Source organism: Myotis davidii, unplaced genomic scaffold, assembly GCF_000327345.1.
Source record: "Myotis davidii unplaced genomic scaffold, ASM32734v1 scaffold235, whole genome shotgun sequence".
In the NCBI taxonomy this organism is placed as follows: Eukaryota; Metazoa; Chordata; class Mammalia; order Chiroptera; family Vespertilionidae; genus Myotis; species Myotis davidii.
In genome coordinates, this window is record NW_006287462.1 from 2146438 (window position 1) to 2165296 (window position 18859).

The window sequence follows — 18859 nt, forward strand, 5'->3', positions numbered from 1 at the left end:
GCTCATCCTTGGCTGCACATTAGAATCACCTGGGAATCTTTTTAAAATCCTGATTTCTGGGCCTCATCCTCCGGAAATTCTGTTTCTTTATTATGGGGTGGGGCCACAACATTAGTAACAAAGAAACAGAATTTCCGGAGGATGAGGCCCAGAAATCAGGATTTTGAAAAGATTCCCAGGTGATTCTAATGTGCAGCCAAGGTTGAGAACCACTGAGTTAACCGAACACAATTCTTTTGAACCTCTTTTCCACACCCCTGGAGAGTTGAGTGTATCCTTATCTGAGCATACATTTTATCACCTTTTTACCACATGTAAGCACCTATCTCTATATCCTTTACCTCCTCTCTTCTGTTTCTCTTTTTCCAATCAAGGGGTATTTCAGCCCCTTACCCATCTATCCAGCAGTACTTCTCAGCTTTTGTTTGTTATATGTGTGCAAGGTTGAATATGCTGAATATGTCCGTTTCTCTATAAATTATGTTTCAGGGAAGGAGTGGTGCCTTCTATCTAGCCCTGTGCTTTACATTTCCCTGAGCGCGTTTACCTAGAGTAACTATTCAGTTCTCACAATAAGTCAGAGTAGATGTGTGGTCAGATAAATATACAGGGCTAAAGCAGTATCTCCCTTTACATCATGAAAGCTGAGATTCAGAGGTGAAGCAATTTGCCAAGTTACTCCCAATACCTTGCTTTTTCCTAACCTCAATAGCCTTTCTTTTTTAGTTGAGTAATTGTGTGCATGAATGTATCTCTTCGTCTATGTATCCTATTTCAGAATCTCATTTTTGTGGTATGTGAAACAAAGGTTCACTACGTACAAATTGTGGAAAATGGATATTTTTTGCCCACAGACAAATGCCAGTAAATATCTAATCGCTATATACTGTGCACTCCACCATGGATAGCTGGATGATTGAATGCATTGAAATGAAAAATACTAAACTTTATATGCTAAATATGTCTGCCAACATCCATTCTGGGCAACCCTGCATGCAAGGGTGTGTCTCTAATGATTGAGAGAGTAACAGTTTTCTAAAGATATTACCCTTAAGTCTGTTGGAGCTAAAGACATGACCTTTCTTAAATATCTTATTCAGATCATCCGTATTGTGGACATTATCTAGTTCTAACAGATAATGTTTTAGTCACTTGTCATTATTTCCCAATTTATTTTCATATCACCCCCTGTAATGGCCACAATTCTCCAGAGAAATGGAACCTATAGGATATATATATATACACACAGACATACACATATATATGCACATACATATACATGTATGACTAAGATCATATATAATATATACACATATATATGGTTGAGATTATACATGTGTGTATATATATAACATGTTTATATATAAAGGATATATATTATATATATACACACAAAGAATATGTACATATAAATATTATAGAGAATTGGCTCACCCTAGCTGATTTGGCTCAGTGGATAGAAGTCAGCCTGGGAATTGAAGGGTCCTGGGTTCAATTCTGGTCAAGGGAGCATGCCCAGGTTGCAGGCTCGATCCCCCATAGGGGGATCTCTGAAATCAATAAAAATATATTTTAAAAAATATTGGCTCATCTGATTATGGAGGCTGAGAAGTCCCATGATCTGCCCTCTGCATCTGGAAACCCAGGAAAGTGAGTGGTGTAGCCCCAGCCTGAGTCCAAAGGCCTGAGACCCGGCAGTGCCAGTGGTAGACGTCCCGGTCTGAGTGCAGAAGAACAGGTCCCAGCTCATGCAGAGAGTCAGGCAGCGAGAGGGAAGTCTCCCTCCCTCCACCCTTTTGTTCCGTTCCCATCCTCAATGGATTGGATGACGTCTGCTCGCATTGGAGAAGGTGGTCTGCTTTCCTCAGGCTGCTGGTTCTGGCTGCTAATCTCATCCAGAAACACCTCCCAGACGTACCCAGACAGTGTTTAGCCAAATATCTGAGCATTCCATGGGCCGGTCAGGTGGCCACGTACAATTAACCACCACGTCCCCTTTCCTCCATTTACTCTTGCGTCTTGTGACACGTGAAATAAATTTTGAGTAACTGAGCTGCAGTCCACTTCTAAATGACCGTATATTGTGTTTGTACTTAAACACTGAAGAGTCGGTTGTGAAGGTGCTTCATGACTTTGAAAAACATTAAGAACATTAAGTGTGGGCGGCAGGTGCAGCCGACCCCTTGGTCTGGTTCGGTTGGCATTACTCCGCAGCGGAGCCCTGACTGTGCGGACTGGTTCTGAGCTGCAGGGGATACATCACAACCACCTTCGTCCCTCCACCTAACAATAAGTCAGATGACAAGAATGCCACCACCCACAGCCACAGCGCTGGACATGCCGTCGTCCTCGTGAGCAGTGTGCCTGCAAGGGTGCAGTGCTGGCTGCATGGCCATGCATGGTGGCCCAGCCAAGGGCACCAGCTGGAAGAGCCAGCACAAGCAAATAAGTCATCTGGAGTCCCTGTCAGAAGGGGGCGCAGCACGTGACTTGAGCAAGTAGAAGGAAAAAGGTTATTGAATTAAACACCCTATATTCAAATGCTGTGTCTGCTTAGAGGGGTGGTCTCGAGCAAGCCAGTTGATGCCTGTGAGCCTAGACGTCCTCCTCTGCAACTCACCCTCCTTCACAGAATTATGAACATTAAATGAGATTACAGATGAGGGAGATGGTGTACACATGAATGTGGATTTTATTTTAATAATAAAGGGGGAGCTTATGGAAGGGAAGGAATGGTCCCACCTGCCTTGTGTGGGAGTAATAGGGCATCTACTAAAGAGCATGTTATTCAACTTGTTACAGCACCAGTTGGGGGTGGGGATTTCTCCTTTCCCTTCCAGCTGCCCCCAGGAGTAATGGCTCATAAACAGCAGCCCAGGGAGTACTTGCCCACCTCTCTGCAAAGAATGGCATCCATAACCCCCCAAAAGACTCCACCCTCACCTCTTTGCTGACATCCCACCACAGAGCAAAGGCCAGGACATACTGAGGTCACCAGGACATTGAGAACACTTCAACCCCTCTGTTCTGTTTGCTACAGTAAAGCTGCATGCCACCACCCTCAGGCCCCAAAGAGTCCCAAACGGCAAGCTCAGGCGAACAAACTGCACATGAAGAGCAGAGTGGCAGGGGGCAGGGGGCATCCCAGTCTGCCCAGCAGAAAAGACAAGTCAATTGAAGGCTTAGGAAATGTTCTCTCTAAGCCTTTGAAAGCAGTGGCTTAGATATGTCTATATCCGCATAGAAAGAAGGAAAGGAAGATACAAAAAGCAGAGGGTCCTTTTTAATTTAAGTTCCCAGTTGTAATGAACTCAACAGTTCATAAAATACTTCTTTTTTTTAAATTGAGGTGAGGTTGATATAACACAAAATTAACCATTTTAAAGATAACAACCCAGTGGCATTTATATTGTTGAGCAACTGCCAACTCTATCTAGTTCCACAGCATCTGGAAGTATTTCTTAGGCTAGGATTTTACATGAAGAAACTACATCTATAATAATAAAAGCATAATATGCTAATTAGGCTGGATGTCCTTCTGGATGACCTTCCAGACAAAGCCAGGGCTTCGAGGGAAGCCTGGGTCCCAGGTGCCAGAGGCAAGCTGGTGCCAGCAGCTGGGAGAAGGAAGGCCAACTCTTGCATGAATTTCGTGCATCGGGCCTCTGGTTTTAAAATATTGGAAAATTTTCTTAGACTTTTCATCAAATTTGGACTTAACTCCCAGATTGTATGTGAGCACTCAGTTGGATTATTGCTTTCTACCTAACGAATAGGACTTATCTTCGGTGTTTAAGAATGGGCCAATTTAAATATGATTTTACATTTGACCAGGTGGGTGGGAGAGGTGATTGTGGATTTCTACAGACCAGTGAAACCCCGTATGTTTATGTTCATATGTGTTGATAGAGTGTTTAAACAATCCAATAGAAAGTTGAACGTTATTCCAGACCTATGCATTTCTCCCACACAGGGTCGCACAGGCAGATTGATCAAGGGCATAACTAATAAACATGGGCCTAAATGCAAAATCAAATATAGCCCCTCAACTCTTCACCAAATTTCTCCTACAAACTGACAAAGTTGGTTTAAGTGAAAAAAATGAGCTTCTTAAACATTGAGGTCAGAAGGATGTGGAAAATCTGATTCTCTTTTGCTGGTGGGAGTGAATGCTCTACTGCTGTTGTGAACAGAGAGAGAGGCCTCTGGCTCCTAATTTCTGTGACTGCCCTGGGGTCATCCATGCGTACTCCCCATGGTTACAGAGCTAAGAAATGGGCTGATTAGGAAACCAAGACCAGATTGCATCTTGCCGCCTCCATTCTTACTTCTAGCCTCTTAGACTTGGCCCTGCATTTCAACCCCTGTTCTGAGCCACTGACCATATGAGGTGGACTTTGCAAATGACTTGGACTAACTCTTTCTCTAAATCGCCTCTCCCTGGCTTGGCCAATGTACGTATGTTTCATGTGTTACCTTAGAGCTATATCCACACAGAACCCAGAAAAGTCTTCCTGAAAAGTATGGTAGCAATCTTCTCTTTTGGTATTTCTCTTGGTGCTATTTCTCAAATAGTAAGATAAGTCTGAGGCAGGATCCTGTCTCAGACACTTGAAAAGTAACTGTTTCATGATTTATGAGCATTCCACCTACAGGAAGAATCGATAGAGAGAAGGAAAAGGAGAGAACAATCCAATAAGTAACTTTAAGCCTACAGCACATTATTACTTTTCTGGAGTTTCTTTATACATGGTAGGCGCTCAATATATATTTGTTATTTGAATTGGATGAGGATATTTTTTCTTCTCTGGCAATCTCTAAGGAACATTTGCCTTGCTATATGATCAAATAATTATAGTATTTGGTGCCAGCTGTGCAACTCAAATGAATAATTCTTTTTAAATAGCCTTCGATTTTTATAGTGATGTGCTGTGTTCCCTGTCTGCCCCCTTCGGTGCTTGCTGACCATTATTCATGTGACCTCATCTGGTGCAGTGGGTCCCAAATTCTAAATTCATATAGAACCTGATTTTAAAATCCAGATTCCTAGGTTCCCTAACCAGTGTCCTTTAGGTCTAAAAAGAGATCTGGTAACCTATATGTTAACAAGGCCCCTAGGCAATCGAGGTGCAGGTAATCCTTCGAGTATATTTTAGAAACTGATCCATAGACTTGACCCTGCCCTTGCCTCTGAGACCAGCCTTATTTAGAACAGGCAGAAGGTAAAGAACCAGCAATCTGTAAATTGCTAGTGCAGTGATGCCACTCCTGCCCTCGGACCTGATCTTGTTTGACTAGTCACTGTTTCGTCTTCTTTCCACTTCATGTCCAGAATCCAGCCTTAGATCTCGATAGCTGAGCCCATGACCTTCCTGGAGAGGGAGAACTGGCGATTACTAAGTGTCCTATTTAATGTTCTGCCTGTCCACCAGGTCCTCCAGCCATGGCCAAACTCCACCTGTTTGCCTTTTGGATTCCTCCTATGGCTACTGTTGAAAGTCTTCCTTTTCCCTACTGTGCCCATGTGGCTTTGCTGGGTGCCTCATCCCAGCACTAATACCCCACTCCTTTTGACAGTCAGTCCTGGCTGAGGATGCTGACTGTCCTTATCCGGAATTAGCCAGGGGTAGTAGGATAATCACTAGACTGTCTACCCTTAAAAGATCATGCTCATTTACCCAAGTTTAACGTAAGAGATTTTAGAAGAGGAACTGTTAAAAGTGAGAACATTATTTTTTTACATACAGCCTTTGGTCCAAATCAAATGCAGATTAAAATCAAAATGTTTTCCCTTGGTCTTCAGGCTGATACACTGAGTTGGAGTTAGAAAGCCCTTATATCAAAAGAGCCCTCTTGGTCGGTGCTGAGGGTTAACAATGGACACCCAGAAGGACGTCCAACCCCCCAAGCAGCAGCCAATGATATATATCTGTGGAGAATGTCATGCAGAAAATGAAATAAAATCCAGGGATCCAATCAGATGCAGAGAATGTGGATACAGGATAATGTACAAGAAAAGGACTAAAAGATTGGTGGTTTTTGATGCTCGATGAAACGGAATTCAGAAGAATATCTGTTTGCATTTGGATTTGCTGTTATTGTTGTATAGTTTTTGATGAGTATACTTTATGAATACAACTACTAGTATATACATGATTTCATTTTTAAAACCATATTGTATTTAGGTATCTATTATAAAGATATTTTTGTTCAGTTCCAAAAAAAAAAAAAAAAAAAGAGCCCTCTCTGAGCCCTCATTGACTGTATGAAATAACGGAGACCAAGGTGGAGTTCCTCCATTCAAGTTCCTTGCAAAAGGAGACATTGGAACCATCTTATACATACTGTTTTGTAACTTACCTTCCCACTTCACAGTATATTATAAACACCCTTCTATATTATAAACTCTATGTTCATAGAGCTCTAGGACATAATTTGATACATCCTTTGAATAAAGATGTCATAAAATATTGCAGTGCCCCCCCTTTGCTGGGCACTTAGGTTGTTATACCAGCGCTTTACTGTTATAGAGACATATGTCTACTGTTCAGCAGACATATTCTGTTAAATCTTTAGTACATTCTTCATTATTTTCTAAAGACAAATTTTTAGAAGACAAATTGCCAAGTCAAAAGTTTTATATATTTTTTAAGGCTTTTAATACATATTGCCAGAATAACCTCCAAAGAAGTGTGGGATCAATTTTCACACCCATCAGCGCCATGTGGGTATTTTCTCACACCCTCACATAAAATTGAGCATGTTTTCCTTTGCCAATTTAATAGTAAGAAAATGATATCTTGCTCATATTTTGAATTGTTTTCAGTTACCAGTGAGGTTGATAGTAGCATCACATTCAATGATTTTATACTTCTTTTATTTATAGCTGAGTACATCTGGGGCTTAAAAATCATACAACTGCCTGGTGGCATGGCTCAGTGGTTGAGCATCGACCTATGAACTATGAGGTCATGGTTCGATTCCAGGTCAGGGCATATGTCTGGGCTGTGGGCTCAATCACCAGTAGAGAGCATGCAAGAGGCAGCCAATCAATGATTCTCTCTCATCATTGATGTTTCTCTCTCTCCCTCTCCCTTCCTCTCTGAAATCAGTAATTTTTTAATCATACTATTAACTTTTAAAAAGCACATATTTTGTTTGAGAGCTTACATGTTTGATATTTCAGAGTCCAGCATGTCATTTTTCTGTGTCATAAACAAACCAAAAATATCTTAAGAATAGAACAACTTTTGTTGTATTATGTAAACTTCAGGAAAATAAATTTGCTACAAAATTCTGTATTTTCGATGTCTAAAATGATATGCAATCTCATTTCTCAATATGTGAAGAACTTATTATAATTTCAATGTAGTTCATCTAATTTTACTTATAAAATTGGGGGGGGGGAGTATCCATTCTCATTAAACAAGGAAACTGGTGGCACAATGTTCATTGTAACCTATTTGTCCTATTTATTGAGTGACTTCATGATGTGAATACTAACATGAACTTTCTTGATGATACGCTAACCTGAACTTTCTTGTTGATACACAGGGACTGTTAGGGGAAAAATATGGGAACATCCGGATCCCTGGAGAAGTGGAGGCCTCAGAGTTTGAAATGATTTTGGATGCTGCCATAGAGGCGAAGCTAGAGACCAAGTTACTGGAAGAGTGGTACTGTCGAGATGAGAACTCGGTGCCAGCAGCTTATTACCTCAGACCCAAATCAGAAATGCTGAAAGGCAACAAAAATGCAGTAAGTTACCCTTACTTTAAACTGCTTATGTCATCCAGGAGTGGTGGACTCACTGTTATTCTTTTTGGGCCCTAAATTTCCTTTTAACAACAAAATCCAAAGCTAAGAAACCTTCTAATTTTTTTATCATCACATAAGGATAGTTTATTGATGAGAGAGAGAGAGAGAGAGAGAGAGAGAGGAGAGAGAGATAGAGAGAGAGAGAGCGAGGTGAGAAACACCATCAATCTGTTGCTTCCTGTACACGCCCCAACCAGGAATCAAACCCGCAACCGAGGGATGTGACCTGACTGGGAATCAAACCTGCAACCTTTCGGTGTATTGGATGACACCCCAATCACCTGAGCCACCTGGTCAGGGCAGAAACCTTCCCATTTTCGACTCGTTTTTCTTTTTATCACCTCAGACTTTCCTTCTGGGGTCATTTCCTTCTTCCTAAAGTATATCCTTTGGAAGGTCCACTAGCTCAACTAAGAGATAAATTTTCTCTTAATCTGAAAATATTCTTATTTTTCCCATTTTGCTATGTCTTTTTATTTATTCTGATTAATAAATGCCATGCTTCTTATGTTTATAAATTGATATATTCTATTGGTTATGGAATGTTCTCAGCCACCATCTCATCAAATAATCTTTCCTCTATTTCCTCTGTTCTTTCCTTTTTGCTCTTTAATTAGATGGACATTAAACCATCTCAGTCTGTCTTCCATGTCTCTTAATCCTCTTTCACATTATCAATTTTCTTATCTCTCTGCTTCTTTCCAGAAGATTGTTTTAGATCTTTCTTCCAGTTCATGTATTTTTTTCTTCAGCTGTATTCACTCTGTCCATACAGTGAGTTTTCAAGTTCAACAGTTGTACTTTTAATTTTGTGAAAGGTTTGTTTGTTTGTTTGGGTTTGGTTTGTTTGATTGCTGGGATGGTATTTTTAAATCTATTTTTTATAGTTTCTTATTTTTTAATTCAATATTTTTCTTTAACATTTCATACAAATTTACTTTATGTTCTTAAATGTTAAGAAGCATCTTGGAGTGAGGTTGACTCATACATGAGTATGATGGAAACATCGTTGTCCCCTCTCCAGCTTGGTTCCTCACTATATCTACCATGTTTCTCCTAAAACTGAATGAAGGGGGAAGAGAAAATGGGTGGGTCTCTTTATTGCAAGAGAGACTGATAAGGAGGCACAGATTCCAGCCCTCTTCCAAAGAGGACAGCCTGGTACATTAGCCCCAGGCAGCTCTAAGAGGAGGCAAGCCCTGGTTTGGCAACAGTTCTTCATGGAAGGAGCTTGCATATTGGTTGTTCTAGTATTTAACATAAAGCGTTTTCTCCATGCAATATGAAATCATGTCAGAATCCTTGATTTTATTTCTTTTCCCTCACATGCATTTTTCAAAGTAATTATCTGCAAGTATATTGCTTCTATGGAGAGAAATACTGGGGTAAACCCAAACCATTCCCCGGTTAAATGAGCCAAGAGTAAAGGTAGTAGCTAGTCAATGTAGCTATCAAAACACGATCCCTCGAGAAACCAGGTCCACATGGTGGTTTGGGAGCAGTTGCTCACGTGGTGCTGTTTTGCTGGTTTTAGTTATTCCTTCTTCATTTGACTCTATGATCCTCTAGGGAAATTCAAATTATTCTCTAAACCCCACATGATATTTCTGCATAAATGGTTGTTAAATATGAATGTATGGCTTGTGTATGTGGGTGTGTGAAACTAATATTTCAATTTTCAGCTGTGTTACCTTTGAATTGCATGACTGGGAACATTTCTGATTATCAGTGTGAATTTAATTTTCTACAAAAATAGTATTAAGTCATCTACTTAAAATGTTGGCCTGAAATTATTACATAAGTTGTGTAACATGCATCTTAAAATATCTAACATGTCATTCATCTAAATTTTAGGTTTATTACAGTTCAAAATTATTGTCAATTGTAGACATAAAACTTTTTGTTGTTGTTAATCCTCACCCAAGGATATTTTTCCATTTATTTTTAGAGAGAGTGGGAGAGGGAGAGACAGCGAGAGAAACATTGATGTGAGAGAGACCCATCAATTGGTTGCTTCCCACACACCCCAGGGACACAGGGATGGAGCTTGCAATTGAAGTATTGCCCTTGACAGGAATCGAACCTGAGGCCCTTTAGTCCATGGGCCGACACTCCAACCACTGAGCCAAACCAGCTAGGGCTACATAAAACATTTTTAATACTTTGGAAGAGCAGGCAGGAAAAGGAAATGGCTTCTAAAGGATGAGTGGGAACACACAGAATGTTGTTGTGTGTTGGGCTACCTCTCTGGAGCCAGGGATCGTCTGCACAGATCCACTAAAACTCCTCTAAGAGCAAATAGAGAGAAAGTGTGGTTGGAGGAAGCATCAAAGGTGGGATTATCTTAGGTGGAGCCACACTCTTTGAACTTCAAAACAGGATGTCAGCTGACTCTTTCCAGTTCCTACAAAATCTGATTTTATTGAGCCCAGTCATGGATACACTATAAAGTGCCTATAATTTTTACCTTTGCTTTCCATTTTGGGAAAATATTCCAGGCTTTGTGAAAATTCCTTTCAAAAAATCTTTGAACAGAAAGATTTTAATGAATATATGAATGTTACTTTCTTGGTAGGCAATCCTCCTGTTTTATTTCCTGGAGAATCAGAAAAACAAATGAAGAAGAAACAATAAAAAACATTCTATAATAATAAAACCATAATATGCTAATTAGACTGGACAGCCGAACAACCTTCCTGATGAAGCCGGGGCTGAGGCAGGCCTCCGTGGCTGCAAGGGTCAAGCACCTTGCATGAATTTCATGCGTCAGGCCTCTAGTTAAATTATAACATATGAGCACCTCCCCTTTAACTTTCCCTCCTCTTTAGAGAACATTAAAGAGATGGTTTTGCTATGACGTTTGTATCAAAAATCAAGAGGGAACTACATGGAATAATAAGAAAGCCCAGCAAACACATCGTGTTTGGATTCACACCCTTCTGTGAGTTGGGCAAGTTCACATACAACATGAACATAATTTCTAACTTTTGGAGTTAGTGGGAGTATCAAGGGAGATAATATCATAGTATTGGCACACAGAATAACCCTCATATAATAAGAGTTCTTTTGCTCTTCAATATCAGTGTTTCTTTGATGATTTTAAGACACATCTCACTTTTCCATTTCCATAGATGCAGCCTTCTGCCCATGCAGAGAATGAGAAGACCTGGCAAGAGATCTCAGATGAGATCAAAAAGGTATTTAAGGCTGCTGTGAAACTGCTGCACGAACAGGGAAAAATGAAGCACAGCCAAGCTAAGAGGTACCTGTTCTCAGGTAATTTTTGTATATCCTCAGTGCACTAAGGAACAGATAGATAATAGATGTATTCACTGCTTCCCTTTCATGGTTCTGCAAGTTGAATTTTACTTACTACCTGGCAAAATTTAATTTTCCTAAATGTCTCCATCTCTTGGAGAAACAAATGTTCTTTTGTTTTTAACTCATAGATAAGCCTTTACTTCACTTGAGGACTTCTCCAGAAAATGTACTTTTTGAAAGAAGTCAGAGCAGGCTGGATATAATAGACCAGACACAGCCAGTGTTTCTCAGTTGTTCATTCATTCATTCATTCATTCATTCACTCGCCCACTCAGTAAGCATTCATTGAGTTTATACTGTGTGCCAGGCATCAGGGATACAATCATGAATAGGAAGGCAAGGTCTCTGCTCTCCCAGAACTTAGTTTTTAGTGTGTGTGTGTGGGGGGGGGGAGGGCAGGGGATGAGGGAGGGGAGAATAAATGATAGGCAAGTAATCAAATAAATGAACAAGATCATTTCAGAAAAGATAAGTGATGTGTATAGAACAAATTAGTAATAGGCTAATAAGGCCTGATGAAGGATGAGCGGGTCCAGATTTAGATGGAGTGGGCAATAAGGAAATGATGTTTGAGCTGACTGACAGAAGGACTCAGAGCCAGCAGTGTAGCATTTATTTTGAAAATCGATAGTGAAGAATTACTGAAGAAAAAGCAACCGTAGTTGCATTTTCAGATTGGTTTAGAGAATGATAGCAAAGCATTTGTGAAAACCTAAACAGCACTTGATACTATTCTCCCTGGATACATGGATTCCAGCTCAGAGAAATTATAAATAGCTCTGACCAAGTCATTCTCTGCAAGCTGTCAAAAATTAGGTCTTATTTTAAGTCTTCCTGAAAACACTGAAATTGGCAGGAATGAATACTGTCTTCAGAATACACAGATGAACAGACATCCTTGTTCCTTTGGGATCTTGTTGATCCATTTTTGAGACTCTGGTTCTTCATCGTTATCAAAGGAAAAACCACCCTGTTTTAAAAGCATGCTGTGTTGGAAAAAATAATGCCCACAGCAAAAGCTTTCCTATTCTTGGCAAGAAACATCAGTTTGGGGAAGGCATCCTCTCTTCAGAATCATACAGCTCAAGGGTTCGGATATTTCATCACCAAACACTTTCTTCTCATTTTCTTCACATTAAAGAACTCTGTTCACATAGATATTTAGGAAGATAAATAATTTCATACTACATAGTATGAACTACTACAAGTAGTCTGTTTTCTGCTTGGGGTTCCATTGCTTAAAGATATACATGCTCAGAACAGCTTTATTTAGTTTACATTTCAAACTCATTTTAAGACCATATCTGCACAGTGAAAATTGCTGGAGAAGTACCCACTCTTTTAAATGGATGTGCAGATAACCCTTGAACAATGTATGTGTTAGGGGTGCCAACACCCTCTCTAGTCAAATATCCACACATAACCTGACACCCCAAAATTTAAATACTAATAGCCTACTGTTGACTGGAAGTTTTACCAATAACATAAAAACTCAATTAACACATGTTTTGTATATGTATTATATACTGTATTCTTACAAAAAAATAAGCTAGAGAAAAGGAAATATTAATAAAATCACAAGGATGAGAAAATACATTTACAGTACTGTACGTATTTATTGAAAAAATTTTACATATAACTAGATCTGCACAGCTCAAACCCATGTTCTTCAGGGGTCAAGTGTAGTATCTATATATATAAAAGCCTAAGTGACCATTATGACCAAACGACCAGAACAACCTGCCCCAATTGGAATCTCCCATGGCCACTCCTGCCTTCCAGCTGGCTGGCCAACCTCCAACCTCCCCAGGCCCCTCCCCCTAGCCTGCCAAGCACCTGGGGCCCCTACCTCACTCCCGCCAGTCGGCCCTGAGGGTCCCAATCAAGACTGGGTGAGACGCCCCAATTGGCCCCAATCACCAGCCAGGTCGAGAGACCCCAGCCATGTACAAATTTGTGCACCAGGCCTCTAGTATTTTATATTTTCAGAAATCTTGAAAATATGAATTCTAACTAGAACCTGGAAAGGTGTACTATTTTTAAATGTAATTTTCACAACATTTCCAGTTTTACGTTTTTATATAACAGGAGAGGACGAGAAATAAATTAGACCTCAAAATGGTTCTCTACAGTCAAAACTGAGAAGTTTTAGGGATAATAGAGAGACTAATGTCTCATGAATGCTAGTTACCAGGACTGGGTATATCCTCCTAATGTTTCCTTTACCAGGTGCTGTGACTGGTTCAATTTTTGGATATTAAGAAAAATGCAAGGAGAGAAAACAAATATTGCATAGTAAGGAAGGGGGACGTTTATAATATTTATAGACAAGTAAATATCAGAAATTATTCATAAAAGTCCCTTGAAATCATGACAATGCACTTTGCTTCTAAAAATAACTCTAGAATTGACTTAATCTTTGATGGCTCTTTTATTCAGGTATATTTATTAGGTCTAGACCAGTGGTTCTCAACCTTCTGGCCCTTTAAATACAGTTCCTCATGTTGTGACCCAACCATAAAATTATTTTCGTTGCTACTTCATAACTGTAATGTTGCTACTATTATGAATCATAATGTAAATATCTGATATGCAGGATGGTCTTAAGCGACCCCTGTGAAAGGGTCATTCGACCGCCAAAGGGGTCACGACCCACAGGTTGAGAACCACTGGTCTAGACCATCAACCAGGCACTCTTATGTACAGCCTGTCTTTTTCCCCTGAGCCAAGCTTAGGGGGGGCTCTACCAACTTGCTTCATCTGTATCTCATTCTATGCTGCATTATTATCAACACTCCTGATTGCTAGTATTCATATTTTCAAGATTTCTGAAAATATAATATACTAGAGGCTTGGTGCACAAATTTGTGCACAGGTGGGGTCCGGCTGGCCCACCCTGATCTGGCCAGTCAGGCCAGGCCAGCTGGGGGGAAGGGTCATTGGCAGGCCAGCCCCCAAGTCAAACTCCCCATTGAGGGAACAATTTGCATATTAGCTTTTTATTATACAGTGGGGCCTTGACTTACGAGTGTCCCAACTAACGAGTTTTTCGAGATACGAGCTGTCTCTCGGCCGATTTTTTGCTTTGAATTGAGAGATAAAATTCGGGTTATGAGCCAGCTTCAGATACCCCACCGCTAGTTGGCGCAGCGAACGTCACAGTGAACGCCACAACATCAGCCCAGCATCGCGTGTCTCACTCGTTCACTGTTGATTTGACATACGAGTAATTTGAGTTACAAGCTCTGTCATGGAATGAATTAAACTTGTAAGTCAAGGCCCCACTGTATAGGATACTAGAGTTGACCCTGGAATACACTCTTGTCCATGGAGTGATACCCATGTCAGTGAGGTTACAGTTGACTTACTTCAGGAGTCAAAGGTACCAGTGCATATCCAGTTATCATTCATTATGTGTAGAGATTATGGTTTGGCCACTTGTCTCTCTTCATGATACTGAGAATGCAGCACCCAGCCAATCCAGCATGGCCCCTAGCATTTTACACAGACGCCTGGAAAAAGATGTGGGCCAAACGCTGCTCTCTGCAGGAGCTCATAAAGTCAAGATTTCTTGAATCTTTCCTAGTCTACATTGTAAAAAGTCCCTGCTCTTTTATAAAAAGAAGACTAGACTGGCCTCCTTAACACTAGATTGCCCAAGGAAGTCATTTTGACTGCTTTTTAATTTCAATTAGAAAAATAATGATGTATATAATGACAGAATTTCTTAGAATTTTGTGACTTTTTATACAACATATAAATGCGTTTATTAATAATTGTAGTTACCTCCTCCTCCTTCATTTCCGGCATATATATATATGTGTTATACCTATATTGCCCAAAAGCAGTCATTTTGACTGCTTGGGGGAAATTATGACTCTTATTATTGAACTGAGTAAATTTCTTATATGACCAGTTCGACTGTGTATTGAAATAAGTTTTCATTTTTTTTCGATTACCGTCACATGATAACATACAAGTACATGATAAATTGTCGATACTGGATAAGTTGCAGTTGCTCAATAAGCTAAACTAGTACTTGTTATTCGAATCTTTATGCAGTGATACTTGTTCTAATAAGTTGTTTATTTTATTTCTTTGCGCCCTAAATTCATGAAAGAAATGTCGAATAGAAGTGAGTTATTGGAAAAGCTAAGGAACATAAGTGAAGAGTGCTCCGATATTATTCTTTCACGATGCAGTCATTTTGACTGCTTTTGGGCAATATAGGTATATACTAAATTTCGGTCTTTCTAGTGTTAATCAAGTTGTCTAATGAAAACCCTTAGTAAACATACTGACACAAATAACACAGCTCACTCAACACTGGTGGCTATAAACATATCTTCTTACTTCAGTCACAAATTTTGATCAATCACTGTCGTCATTGAAGAATTATTATTACGGGAATCCCACTAAAAGGCATCATTTTAAAATAAAATCCCCACCTTCCTTAATAGTCACTGTATAGAATACAAGTATGTTTTAGGTTTCGCTTGATGTGGGAGTTGTGGATAGCACGTGGCAATGTTTTCCGCTTATAACCAGCCCTGTGTATTCTGAGTGCCATCCCCTCACCCATGCTCCCATCAGACTCCAGCTCAGTACTTACCTCCTTTCCTGGTCTCTCCAAGTGGATTAGGGCAGTGGTTCTCAACCTTCCTAATGCTGCGACCCTTTAATACAGTTCCTCATGTTGTGGTGACCCCCAATTTCATTGTTACAAAATGAACACAATTAAAACATAATGATTAATCACAAAAACAATATGTAATTATATATGTGTTTTCCGATGGTCTTAGGCGACCCCTGTGAAAGGGTCGTTCGACCCACAGAGGGGTCGCGACCCACAGGTTGAGAACCGCTGGATTAGGGTCACCCTCCTCCCCACCCCCAATTGTTTTCCATCACTGCACCATGTAATCCTCCTTCCTGGGACTGAAACAATCATAATGCATTTATTAGTGGTTCTCTGTGATTCATGTCTGCTGTCCTCCACTGGACTGAGAGCTCCATAAAGGTTTTTTTTCTCTCAGCATTGCCTATTTTCTCTCCATGGCACCTGAGCAACCAGCAGCATGCCTGGCACATAGTAGGTACTCAATAAGACGAATTGGGTGAAGGAAAGCAAAGGGGGAGGGAGAGAAGAAAGAAGGAAATGAAGGCAGGTGGGCAGTTTAAAAAGACTGCATGCCTTAAAATTCATTTCATGCATTTTTATCTTTTTTCCCTAAAATAATGTACAAGTGATGTTTTACTTATGATGGATCTCATTTTAAATGTTCCTATGGAGCCTTGAGTGATTTATAATGTATATTTACTTGTATGTAAGCATCTATACTAATAATAGAGGAATATGCAAATTGTCTAGGATGCCGTCACAGTAACGACCGAACAGCAGGCTGCATGGAGCGACAAGGCCAGTAGGGGGGTTAGTGAGGGACGACCAAACAACTGAACAGCAGGCTGTGTGGCGCAACCAGGCCGGCAGGGGCCGGCCGGGCGGGGCGTTTCATGCACCGGGCCTCTAGTATGTTTTATAAGCCTTATCTCAGAAGAAATAAAGTTACATACTAAGACATTTTTCTATACCTGATCTGATGGATATAATGTGGTTTAACAGTGACATGGATAATTCAGATTGATCAATAATCAGACACGATTGTATTTTAAACATGCTTTTTATATTGATATTTACCTGTAACTGTTTGGGGTACAATGCACCTCAAACAAAATGGTGTAGCTACATGTAACGGGGAGACTGACCAGGAAGCAGTAAACTGGATCCGTCATTTGGCCTCTCCTCATTCTTTCCTGGCCCCAATGGGGCCCTGCTCTTCATTCTTAGCCCCCTGACATCTGAGAGGAAAGTAAGGAAGGAGTAACCTAAATATAAACTTGGCATGCTTTCTTTCTTATGCTTATGTTCAACCTCTCCTTGCTACTGGGGAAAGAATGAAAGAATTGTATTAAAAACCCATTGTTCTGGGTTCCAGGCTGTGTAGGAAACACACATAGGAAATTAAGGAATGAAGAAATTATTCTATAGACTAATTATTCTGGGACTGGAGAGTTAAGAGCTGGGCTGATGGCCTGTTGCTTCTTTGTTTCATGCAATAAGCTGATTTTGTTTGCTTTCAGCTATCGAGGATGAGTTTGACTTCGCCCTAGGCAAGCAAACTCCCGCATTCCTGAAGAAGTGCGTCTGCTACATTAGGAAAATTGCTAACATTGAGCGTTTTGTAAAACTCCCAGAGATGGGAAAATACATGGATATCACTGGGACAGACCCAAGGATTATCCGGGACCCAGAAGCCCAAGAGAAGCTGATAAAACTCAGGGACGAATTTATTCCTACGATTGTCGCGTCATCTAATCTCAGAGTATACACGTCTGTTACTCATTGTGACATGAAACTTGGCTATTCCCAGGAAATAGAAAATCACTACATAGAAGGCCTTGGTAAACAATTTTATGAGGACATGATCGATATAATTCAGGCAACGGTACAACAGAATTTTGACACGGAGACTGATACACTCTACGACGAAATCCTCCAGCATTCCTCGTTATGTAAAACATATGCTTCTTTCTACGAGTACAAGTGTGAATCTCTAACCAGAGTCCATAAATACATCCTCCCAAGCAAAACCGGGTACATAAACCCACTTATTATATATGGTGGACCATGCACGGGGAAGACGCTCCTGCTAGCTGAAGTGGCAAAGAAGGTAAAAGCCTACTCTTTTACGTGCATATTTATAAAAAAAAAAAAAAAAAAAAAAAAAAAAAACCTTACTTTTGGGAAACGTCAAATTGACCATATTCATTTCCATTTTCTGTGTTTACTATCTGGTTTATAATTAATCTTTGTGGATGACATTTCAGTGTTTCCCTTTTGCTGGTCTAACAGATGTATTGAAAGAGGAAGACTCAGAGGGCGAGTATAGGACAGCTTGATGTTTTCTCCCACTGTTCAGACTCCCACTGTGAGGCTGGCCTTCACTCGAATGGAAACTAGTGCGCATCTCACAGCTCTCCTCACCCCTCAGCAAAGACACACCCTCCAGTTGCTTCTGGGCATGAAATCAGTCTCAGTTCCACAACTAATATTTACGGTCGAAGATGATAATTAAAATTTCAGTCTACATTTCTCTCCCCCAGCTGAGGCTTACCATGAGCAAAGTATCCACAGTGGTAGGCAGGGATGTAGCCATCTTTTTTTTTCTTTCTTTTTTTTTTAAAAAAAAAAAGATTTTTTTGATTTTCAGAGAGAGAGAGAGAGAAGAGAGAGGGAGCGAGAGAAAATCAGATTGGGCCCACAACATGGGCATATGCTCTGACCAGGAATTGAACACACAAACCTTCGGTGCACAGGATGACGCCCAACCAACTGAGCCACACCGGCCAGGGCTCCTTCCTTTCTCCACACAGCACTTCCTCCCCTCCTTCCCTAATACCCAACCCCAACCACCTTTATGACCCCTATAGGGTTGCGATGGAGGGGATGTAGGAAAGGTAAAGTGGCCAGAAAGTTCTGGCATGACCAGGACTGCTCTGACCTGGGCCCTGCACCCTCTGGTCTTGGCAGGTGTCAAGAGCTGCTTCTGCCTCTTCTGAGGCCGCCTCGTGGCTCCCTGGAGGTCCTTCCCTGCCACACCTCTTGTCCTGGCTAAGCATCTCTCAGAGAAGTTGTTTCCTAGTTTGTCACTTCCTTGGC

The 18859-nt window shown here is 40.6% G+C and overlaps 2 protein-coding genes across 2 annotated transcripts in view; both read left to right on the forward strand.

Moving 5' to 3' along the window:
- The window catches only part of NWD2 (NACHT and WD repeat domain containing 2), an 87412-nt gene that overhangs the window by 63217 nt on the left and 5336 nt on the right, over positions 1-18859 (forward strand). Inside the window, exons 4-6 of the mRNA XM_006759334.2 lie at positions 7555-7758; positions 10950-11094; positions 17281-17870. Coding sequence (XP_006759397.1) covers positions 7555-7758; positions 10950-11094; positions 17281-17870 — 939 coding nt within the window. The remainder of the gene's footprint in view (positions 1-7554; positions 7759-10949; positions 11095-17280; positions 17871-18859) is intronic.
- Positions 5849-6213, forward strand: LOC102755915 (DNA-directed RNA polymerases I, II, and III subunit RPABC4). Its single transcript, XM_015560999.1, has one exon. It carries the CDS (start codon positions 5877-5879, stop codon positions 6051-6053), a length of 177 nt encoding a protein of 58 aa, XP_015416485.1. The 5' UTR covers positions 5849-5876; the 3' UTR covers positions 6054-6213.

What these genes read in the sequence shown, in the direction of transcription:
- LOC102755915 (XM_015560999.1), top strand. Translation starts at nt 5,877, where the DNA reads ATGGACACCCAGAAGGACGTCCAACCCCCCAAGCAGCAGCCAATGATA.